At 33.4% G+C, this 11,220-nt stretch overlaps 1 protein-coding gene across 14 annotated transcripts in view; it reads left to right on the forward strand.

Annotated features, from left to right (window-relative positions):
- The window catches only part of EHBP1 (EH domain binding protein 1), a 370,181-nt gene that overhangs the window by 322,466 nt on the left and 36,495 nt on the right, over positions 1 to 11,220 (forward strand). For 13 of the 14 annotated variants that reach the window (XM_071221562.1, XM_045189390.2, XM_053924179.1 and 10 more), the window contains 3 exons: positions 256 to 394; positions 556 to 662; positions 3,345 to 3,468. In XM_071221562.1, the coding sequence (XP_071077663.1) occupies positions 256 to 394; positions 556 to 662; positions 3,345 to 3,468 (370 nt within the window). Of the gene's footprint in view, positions 1 to 255; positions 395 to 555; positions 711 to 3,344; positions 3,470 to 11,220 lie in introns of those variants that run through there. The other variant, XM_053924184.2, reaches the window with a different exon arrangement.

Raw genomic sequence — 11,220 nt, forward strand, 5'->3', positions numbered from 1 at the left:
AAAACACAGGGGTTCACAGTGTCACTTCTAATCAAAGTTAGCCAGGGTGATCCTCCATTTAAACCATGTCTCCCAAAGTTTTTGGTTACAGGTAACAGAACTTGCAGTTGAATGATTTAGACCTCTTTAAAATCCTTTTTCTTTCAGAAAGTTTCTAAATTGACATTTTCTTAAATCAGTGAAAATTATTTTACTAATTTGCAATTTCATGTTTATAATACCAGGACTCTCTTACCATGTTTGTTTTACTTTTAGAATGGCACAGAAGATCTCCGGACCGAGCGATTACAAAAAGCAACAGAGCGATTTAGAAATCCTGTTGTGTTCAGCAAGGAGTCTACAGTTAGAAAAACTCAACTTCAGTCTTTCAGTCAATATGTTGAGAATAGACCAGGTAGGTACATTTTTTAAAATGTCTTCCCATCTTATGGTTTAATAATGTGTGTGTGTACACACACACACACACACATATGAAGCTGATAATGTAAATTCACATTTCAATACACAAATATCAAGCTTTATAATAATTTTACATGTCTTTCTTTTTTTTTAAAGAGATTAAAAGGCAGAGATCAATACAGGAAGATACAAAGAAAGGAAATGAGGAGAAGGCAGTGATAACTGAAACTCAGAGGAAGCCATCAGAAGATGAAGTGCTTAATGTATATTAATTTTTTGTGTGGTTTCATGATTGCTGATAATTCCAAACTGTATGTGGAAATAGTGCCTTTATTTGTTAAAATGAGATGTTAGGTTTTTTTAAGATGTCAATCTCCAGTGTATTCAAAGCAGAGTGAGAGGGGTGCACTGTTGAATTAGTCTGCAGTGTGGTGATAATTGTCAGATAAAAAAAAATGAATTTTTCAGAGTTCCACAGCCCCAGCTTCCTTGAGACATTTCCATCAGGGCACTTCCCATAAAGAGATTCCAGTATTGATCTACCGGGAGGATTTTAATTATTACAATAGCAGATACCGCAGACCTGCAGTTAGAGGGAAAAGTCACATGAGACCTGCTAGAATTTCTCAGCCAACCCATTTTGTTGGCTTGGGTTAATGGGTGTTCAACCTTTCCATTATCCAGATCAGCCGTGAATTACTAGCTGAATGATGTTTGCATTAATATAATATATATGGTAATTTCTTCACTTAATTAACGGGGAGGTTCAGCTCAGTAGGGGTATGGGCTGATCATGTGTAAAATTGATTTGTGAGGGAAATATTTGATAGACCGCAGGGAGAAAGCTGCTTTTGATGGACAGCTGCGGGACAGAAGCAGGAAGAACAAGTTTTAACTTGAATTTTTGTCTGGAAGCATAGCTCTCTTTAATGGTGCTACTTTTTTTTTTTATTATCCTCCATTTGTGTAAATATTTTCATTGTTTTTACTGTTAAAATAGTCTTTGTTGGATTTTAAAATACTTATAAGTGCACCCAAAGTTACAAACCACATTTTAAGGCCCTAATAAACTTTTCATTTTTAAGCTATTGTACTAGATCCCCAGTACATAGAACCAGCTTACTGAAATATCCTAATGAAATATTTGGTATGATTTTTAAGTTACAGAATACATGAGGATACCTTATACTCATACTAAAGAAATCTGATTATAAATTTTGTTACTGGTTTTTATCTGAATCAATCAGTAAAAGCAATGAAGTTTTATGTGCTGCTTATCACTTATGCTTTCTTATATCTTTGCTACCTAATATTGTCTTTGCAAACCACTGTGTTTGTTTTGACCCTATGAATGGAGTGAGAAAAAAAAAGCTCTTTTTGAAAATGCTCTGCTGTCTGGCAGATAGATACAAAAACCGTTCACCAGATTATTTCAGACTTTAAAGTTACTATTAGCATTTCTTCTGTTTTTACAATTTTTGTTCTATTTCATACTGAGATAGAATAATATCTATTTTTTGACTCTTTTAAAAAATACAGTGATTTATTTGACCATACTGTCCTGAGAAATTACCAGTTTTATAATTTCTTAAAACATTTCAACTTCAAGTTTGTCAACTACCATTATCAATTTGGCAATAAGCTAATATAAATTGAGTTAACCTGTGAGTACAAATTATTTACTAGTTCTGAAGATACATAAATCATATGTATGGCTACATACGTTTATTGAGCACGAGAATTCCAAAATATGCTCATATTTGTTTGGGTTTTTTTTTTCTTGTTTAAGGAGCACCAAAAGACAATTCCTCATGACTTTTTAGAGGTTAATACACTTCTAGGTAGGGAATGGATTTGACAGCAGAGATTTGCTCACATTTATTTGTTTGAATAAATAATGTTGTAAGTGCTGGTGGTGGTGGTGGTGGTGGTAAGAGTAATCACTTAAGCAGTTCTTCAATATTTCTCAGCTACCTAGGAAATATAGCCCTAGAAGTGTCACAAGGTAAACAGATATTCCAAAAGGAGCTATAATTAATCCATTTGTAACTCTACCATAGATAATAACCTTGCCCCCTAATGATTTAAATTTGTAATATGAAAATAAGAATTAAGACTGTACTGGTACTTTTAATAGAACTGCAACTTCAAATAAGACTTCTAAGGATAATTTTTTTTTAATGGATGGTTGTAAAAAGTAAAATTTCAAGTTGGGATTCAAACTTGGTTACATGGAAAATTAACCAAATCAGTGTAGTAAGTTGTATTAGATCTTTCGTAGCAAGGCTTGAAACCACCTGTCAAGTTAGATTTCACAGCTACAATATTTAGTTATACATGAATAGAATTACATGTTAAAGTACAGGAGCCAGGTAGAGGGAAGACTGAAGATATTAGAAATCTTCTTATCATTTTTAAAAGCATTTAAATAGTATAGCCACTATGAAAACAAGAAGCATCTCTTTAATTTTATATTTTTTGTACGAACAAATCTGTCTGATTTTTCAGGATAGATAATTTAAGAAACAATTCTTTAGTGAAACTCTATTTTGTATATTACAGTTTTGAATTAAAGGTGACATTGGTATTTGTTTTGACAGTTACCAAGGAGTAACTGTCCTCTGTTCTTGCCCATGCTTATATAACTCTGCCTCAACTATAAGGAGAATTTTTCCTAACTTAGTTTACTTTTACAATCTGGAAAATATGGGTGGTAAATTATAAATATATTACTAAATGGTTGAGAGTTTCTCTGTTCACAAAAGTTTTGCTATTCATAATACATATGTAAATATTTTGAATCACAGGGAGTTGCTTTTGGTACTAAGGGTGATACTAAGGGTATATTTGGTTCTCTAGTTAAGTGCTTTACTAAGTGTTTGTAGAAAGGAAAAATGCAACTTACAAGTGATTTTTTTTTCCTTCCTGTTTGTTCTCGTTAACAGAAAGGGTTCAAAGACACCAGTCAGTATGTTGTAGGAGAATTGGCAGCACTAGAGAATGAGCAAAAGCAAATTGACACCCGTGCCGCGCTGGTGGAGAAGCGCCTTCGCTATCTCATGGACACAGGTACGGTGCCCAATTACACTGTAAACAGTTTTGGCAAATTGAGCGTTCACAAACTCTTATAGAGTTTTGGAAGTGTGAATCTTTGAAGCCTGAATGTTCAGCAGAACTGCCTTGAAAATAAAAAGGCTGCGATTTGCAGCCACCTCTCTGGGCCCTGGTGATAAGAGTGCCTTCATGGGAAGTGATAACTTGCCCTGATACCGTGTGAGCCAGCACTATTGAACAGTGTGCTCATCCATGCAGAGTTGGAATACACATCTGTGCCTCATTGATATGCCACTGCTTTAAAAAAAAAAAAAAAAAAAAAGTAAGATCTTCACTGTTCTACTGATTCATTGGGAAAGAAAAAGATTTGGCCAGCTAAAGCCATGTACTGCATGAAACAGAGCACTGTGCATAGGGGATGGCTCCATGGACTAGATCACTGAAATTTGAGAATACTATCTGGTTACTGATGCTCCACAATTTTTTTTTTCAAGAGAACAGGTTTTTTAAAGTCTGTAATACTTTGTGTCACAGTTGCATTTGAAAGGATTAAGGTATATAGGAAGGTTTGTAAAAATGGGTTAAAGCAGCAAGCTAGCTCCTAACCAGAGGGTTTTTGGCATTTGATGCTGATTGCCAATGATTGAATAGATCTAAGTGCACAATAAGCTATTGGAAAAAACAGTATGTGTGGTTACACACACACACACACACACACACACATTTCTCTAAAATGCTGTTCCTACAGAAGGAGTAAAAATGAGAAATAAGTTGAAATCATATCAAATTATTAAGAAAAAATGTCAAAATACAAAAGTAGAAAATCTATTCCTTTAATTGAATTGCTTTAATTTTATGGCAGTGTTAAAATAGATTAATAAAGCAGTAAAGTAAACTAGTAAATTAGTAGTAGATTAGGATTGAAAGCTTTCCTGAAATTTTTCTTCTCTACTTGCCAAGAACATATTAAAGAACTCCAAAAATATATACATAGGGGACATTTGAAAATGCCTACATTAGTGAAATCAAAACATATTGGAACAGAAAGAGACCTTTGGCTTTTTCTGGCCCACTGGGTTTCAGACTGTGTTCTGTGGAGTACTAACGCTTCTTCAGAGGCACCTGGGGGCTGCCAAGACAGTAAGGAGCAGAAAGCAGACAGGTGTCTGGATTTCTTACCTTACTTTTACAGAAGAGCTATGAGTTTACTAGGAGTTTACAGAATAGCTATGAGTTTACTTAGTTGAAATAGCAGGCTTCTTGAAAGAGTTCATTTAAAGAGAAGGTTCTACTGCTTAAAATTTAAAACCAAGAAAACTTTTTAAAGACTTTTTGACAACTATACTGAACCCTCTTGTACAGAGGAAACAGAGGCACAGGAAAAGCTCAGCATCACATAGATCAGTGAGTGGCCAACCTTGGACTAGAATTCATGTCACCAGAACCCAATCATACAGGATCCTTCCTTCTACGCCAGATTACCTAGAACACATTTATCATTGCCCTAACAAGTTATCTGTATCCTTCAGTCTTATACATGTGTTTAGGTTCAACAGAAATCCCATAACCCAATGTATTATTTCATGTTTGCATTTTTCCTTTGATTTCTAAGGGATTTTGAAAATATTAGTTGTGTTAACTATGTAAAAAATGTAAATTAGGTGGTATAATTTCTGCAATACATTTTAAAATTATTGCCATTAAATATTTTAAGGAGACTAATTTTTTAAACAAATTCTTTAAGTGAACCACCTTTCCTTTTTGTATTATTAGATAAAATAGATGTTATTATACAAGAAGCCTTGTGCCACTAGAGTAAAAAGTAGAAATTCTGTTTCCTTCTCTTCCTTTATATTTGGAGCCTGATTTATTGAGGGTTCTAACCTCAAAAGACTTATGCCTTCCTTCCCATTCCACACATCACCAGTGAAGCTTTGAAGTGGCTGCATTCCAACTACAGATCATTTATCTGAAAGTCATGGAGTATAGATTGATTCTAGAATCCTTTCAGGCTTTGTATTTCTTACTGTACAGGACAGAATCTTATCTAGACTGGGTTTGCTACTGCAGATTCAGACTGAAATTGGCCTGGTTCCCCAACTCAATAAGCTCCAAGAATCACCCTCAACTGTCTTCTCCAGCCTAAATAATGGTTTCCTAAGCTGTTCCTAAAGCCTAGCTAGTATCTGACATAGGAAACAAGACATTAGAAAGGGAAAGCATATATTCATCCTTTTCTTTTGAGGGGTTCTTATAGTTCCAACTTTTCATTTATTATAGTAGTTAGTACCTTTTCTCTGGTATGTTAGAATTTTCTATATACTTTCTGAATCTCAACCTTAGAATAAATAATAGAGCATATAGTATCTAGCCTTAGAATAAATAGTAGAGCAGATAGTATCCATATTCTTTACATAAGGAAATTGAAGCTCAGATGGGGAAAATGACTTATTTAAGATTGTCTAATTAATAATGGTTGAATTAGGGCCTGGACCCAAGCGTTTAGGTTTTCGAGCTCTTGAGTCATTCCTCTTTCCCACCATATTTTCTTTATAGAACAAATATACTTTATCTGCTATTTCAATTTTTGTATACTTGTAGATTCTGACTATATACAATTTTTTATTGATTTGAAGTTCATATATCATAAATTAACCGTGTTAAAAGTAAATTTAGTGGCATTTACTATATGCATAGTGTTTTCAATCACCACCATGGTTGCTAGAGTTTTTCATCACCCTAAACAGAAACTCATAAATGGACTCTTAACAGTAGTTGTCCTTTTGTGTCTGGCTTCTTTCGCTTAACATGTATTCAGGGTTTATCCATGTTATAACATGTACTATTACTTTATTCCTTTTTATGGTTAAATAATATACCACATTTTATTTATTCATCCATCCACTGAGGGACATGGGTTTTCACCTTCTGGCTACTATCAACATTTGTATACAAGTATTTCTTTGAATCTGTTTTTAGTTTATTTGGATATATATACCTAGAGTTGGAATTACTGAGTCATATAGTGACTCTAACTTTTTGAGAACTATACTCAATTTTAAATGGGTTGTGAAGTATATATAGAAGTTGATTTTGTGGAATTGAGAATACATTTTCCAAAACAAGCCTGTTAAAAGCATCCACAGTCCCAACAAGCCCACAAAAACCTATTTACTTAAAATATAACTAAAATAATACAGATAGTCCTAGATTTGAGTCCTTCGTCCCCAAAGCTTGAGCAACTATACATTTTTAGCAACAGACATTGACATTGAAGCTGTAGCATTGTGAGAGGGAGGTAGGTGGAGCCTGGATGGTGGCTTAGAATGCTGGGTATTTATTCTGGTGTGTTGGAGAAGGCTCTAGCAAGAAAGGAGCAAAGGAATGTAAGCGAGAGCCTCAGTTTATCCAGCAACAAGATGGGGATGCACCAGGGATGAAATGGCAGTGGAGGAGGAAGGGCTCAAGAGATCCCAACATCCATTTGCAGGGAACAGCATCAGTGGCAGAGACAGAGCAACTGTAGGGGTTTATGTTCCCAAAATTGAGTAATCCTGAATCAGTGATAGTCTGAATACTAAATAACAGTACTGTGTGAGTATCTGTGTGTGTATTTTCTGCCATCCACCTATCTGTAAAATCCTTAAGCAAATACTAGAGAAATTTTTCCATCAGCTTTTAATTTTTTTTTTTTTGCTAAATAGTATTTTTTTATAATTGTTGCAGAGGATGAATTTTTACATTTCTAGCACTTGAAGTTTGTGATGGTTACTTCTTTGGGAACAGTAAAACTTGTTAGAAATATATGTGTGTTCTAAGCCAACATTTTGTATTAAGTATGGTGTTAATGGATCCTTACCAGCAATGTTATAATTCTTGAAAAAGTGGAGTTTAGAACAAAAATGTTGATGGGCTTTTTCACTAGAGTTCTGAAAATAATGTTACTATAATATGTGTTTATTTTTCATTCCCAATCTGTTTTCATTTGATGGTTATCAAACTTTCTTACTATAGAAGTGTAGTGTGTTAAACTAATGATTATTTTAAAGGAGACAGTATTTTATTTACATTTTGAGTGTAAAATTAATCATGGGGGGATTACAAAAAAAAAGCATCTTGTAATATTATGACCTTTAAGCACTGATAAAAATGATCATGATAACTTCCTTAGTCCCCGGGCCAAAAATACTAATTCTGTAGCTTTTTGTAGACTATCAATACAAAACCTTACTGACCACTTAAAAATATTAAGTATACTTTGAGAAAATAAGAATTAAAAGAAATGCCATTCCTCAGAATGTTTCTTTACTTCATCATTTGAGGAATAGAGCATAGTTTTAAAGCAGAGAACTAAGCCTACAGATAAAAATTTTGAGTTATAAAGATGACAATAATAGTCAATATTTATTGCATACGCGTATGTCTGGCTCTGTGGAGACTGTTTTAAATGCATCATTTCCTTCTCACAATGGCTGTGTGAGGTAGGTTCCATTAATTGCTGGGACTATTGGTAATCACATTTTCCAGTGAGGAAACTGAAGCTCACTGAAGGAAATAACTTGCCCAATTCATGCAGTTCTCAGGTGGTGGAACCAGAAGTCAAATCCAGTCTGATGGCTCTAGAACCCAACTTCTGCTTTTCCTAAGATATTTTACTAATTCTCTGGACCCTCTGAGCACTATTTCTTAATTTTTAATTAGTAACTCAGAAGAAACAGATCAATATTCATTTGACTTATGAAAAAAGGTACTTAACCAATGCATTTGGCCCATTAGAGACCCAACAAACTCATGTTCCTCTTAACATTTTTTCTCTGCCCTGGTCATCACAATGTAATATACATAGAAGTCAGGCTGAAAACATTCTCATTTGGAACAATCAAAGATATAAAAACAAGCTTCTCTTCAAAAGAAGTATCTAGCTCATTGCTAATCTTTAGGAAGTTCTGAAACTTGAGCATTATAGCCTTCGGAGAGTAGTTTCTATTTAGTCTAGGATCAGCTACTAATGAATACCTGAAGATAGTTTTCTGGAATATGTTAAAAATAAAACTAACTAAAGTTTTAAGTGACTGACTTCAAAATGAATAGAACTGTTTTATGTTAGCACCTTACAATTTATGACACTGAATATGTATGTACAGTTTCTATGTTAAAGTCCCTTTTACTCTTAAAATAAAAATGCAGTCTCGATCTGTTTCAATATGAAAATGTAATCTCAGCTATTTCAAAAAAAGATAGTTTATTGGTACATTAAAAGAGCTAGAAAATTAGCGCTTCAGTGACATGCATACTGGTTCAATGTGATGTCTCTTGATTAGAGTCTAAATATGAAAAATTATTACATTTCCAGAGGGTTTTATGCTTATGTTTCTGAAATACCATATATGATTATAAAAGACTTGCTCTGTGAATAAGAAAAAGGCATGTGCAGAAGGTTAAAGAAGGCATTTGTGTGATCAAAGTAGAGAGTCATATAATTTGTCTAATTATTTTTCCCTTTATAATAACTAACATTAAATCATTACAAGGAGAATTATTTGTCATGATAACAGTGTACCTTCTAAGCTACAACTAGTGTATTCTATGAATAAAACAGGTGAATTTTTGATGCTGTGACTCACAGGTGTTAAGTACAAACTTCAAAATACAAGTCAAGCGTTAAAAATCTTTCTAGGGGTCAGGTAATTGTCTCATACTTTGTATAGCTCTCTTCAGTTTCATCTCTATTTTCTCATTTCTACACCCCAAAAAAGTAGCATTCTGAACTTTGTTGTAAGCAAATGTATATTTGGCCTGCATATTTTTTAAATGTTTTTAATGATTAGTCATAGGCTTTAATGTCCAGTTAGATATAAATTCAGTTACTTATTAAATAGGCACTATTCACTGTTTGAGACCCTGTAGATATTATCAGATAATGAACCTGTTTATGGTGCTATATAAGGATTAATTAAATAACAAAAACTCAATTGACCATCAATGGTAAAGGTAATTGAATTAGCAGAGCGGTAAAGTAAGTGTAGACAAAATACATATAGACGAGAATATGGGAAAGCTTCTGTAATGTTTTAGATTAATAGGCATGCCGAATTCTTCACATTTTTTATTACGTTGTCCCTAGATGAATTCAAAGTAATTGGGGTGGTTAATTTTATTTACACAGAGCCGTTCACAGCGCATTAAATAATAGAGATAATTGAACAAGAATTGTCAAGTGTGTACTGATATCAGACATATTACAGAAGGGAATGTGCATAAAACTTCATTTCTATGCAGCCATTGTTTATGGTAATTAAGTACACAGATTTATCCCTTGGTTGCCTTCCAAGCTTATGGCAACTGCTATTGTTGTGCTCCATTAATATGTAATCAGGAAATAGTTTAATTTTCTAATCTGCAGTTTGAGAATTCACTTTCTAACAACTCTTAATTACTGCATTGCCCTAATGATGCTCATGGTTATGAAAATTGAACCAATAAACTCAGTGGAAGAAGCCAGAGGGGATTATAATTCCAGAGGTGGTGCTTACTTAATAAACTTGTTATGCCTTCACCAGAGGGAGCTCAGTGTCCTTCAAAAGCATTTAATTCTATATTTTAGAATTTGCATCTCCACTGTGTAAGGAGTTAAAATGTTTAGGAGGAGGTATTATTCTAAAATCTATTAATGAAAAGTGAGATAATAATATCTTGATGCCTTTAAAGAATTTCAGTCATTTAAAAATTAATTATTCAGTGAATAATAGGTCACAAAAGAGATATATATCTGTTGTTTTAAATTGACTTTATAGAACTTATTTTTTAAATGTATTTATTTTGCTAATTCATTTTCATTTATAAAAGTATATATGGGAGCTGTCACCATGAAATATTTGAGTAGCCTTTTATCTTGACTGATTATTTCACTTTTAGCTCCACACATAAATTCGTCTTTGTCTCTTTCACATTCTTCTTCCCCACTTAAGTATAGAATTTATGAGCTCACAGAAATTTTGCTAGCCGTGTTTTCTGAGATGAAAGTCTTATGGAAGTATAATTTAATTTTAAAAAGTTTAATTTATTGATTTGAGGGAGAAAAATCGATTTGTTGTTCCACCCATCTATGCATTCAGTGGTTGACTCCTGTATGTGCCCCAACCCAGGATCCAATGCGCAACCTTGGTGTATCAGGGTGATGCTCCAACCATCTGAGTTACGAAGAAGCCAGGGCTGGAAGTATAATTTGTTAAAATCATATTTTAAAGAAAAGAGGATTTGTCATATTTCACCAAGATAAGATAAGATATATAGGAAGGACCTCTTCTTCTCTCTCATGATCTTTTTGTTTCCTCAATGTGGTTTCCCAAAACCAAGTATGAATGATTGGTAACAACACAGATTTAACTAACCATTTACCTATCAAGAACATGAAAATAATTTTTAGTGGTTAAAAAGAAAATAGTAAATACTTTGTTAACAGTCTCCAACATAGACTGGCTTTCATTCAGTGAAGGTAGAGAATAACTTCAGTAAAATAAGAGAATAAATGGGTTTTAATAGTTTGGGTTACTTTCAATCTAATGAAATTTATGTCATGTTATTAGTGAATTTTATATTTTTTCAGAATTAAGCTCCAGTGATGTACTTTTTATTTTCCATTTTCTTGACATTTATTGTAATTTTATGGTGCTAGAATTAGTAATGGGTCCCATTGAAAAAGTGTCCTCAAACCTCAAAATGTGTTAGAATTACCTGGTGAGTTCGCAGATTGCCATCACTTCCCCT

Source organism: Desmodus rotundus, chromosome 5, assembly GCF_022682495.2.
Source record: "Desmodus rotundus isolate HL8 chromosome 5, HLdesRot8A.1, whole genome shotgun sequence".
Lineage (NCBI taxonomy): Eukaryota > Metazoa > Chordata > Mammalia > Chiroptera > Phyllostomidae > Desmodus > Desmodus rotundus.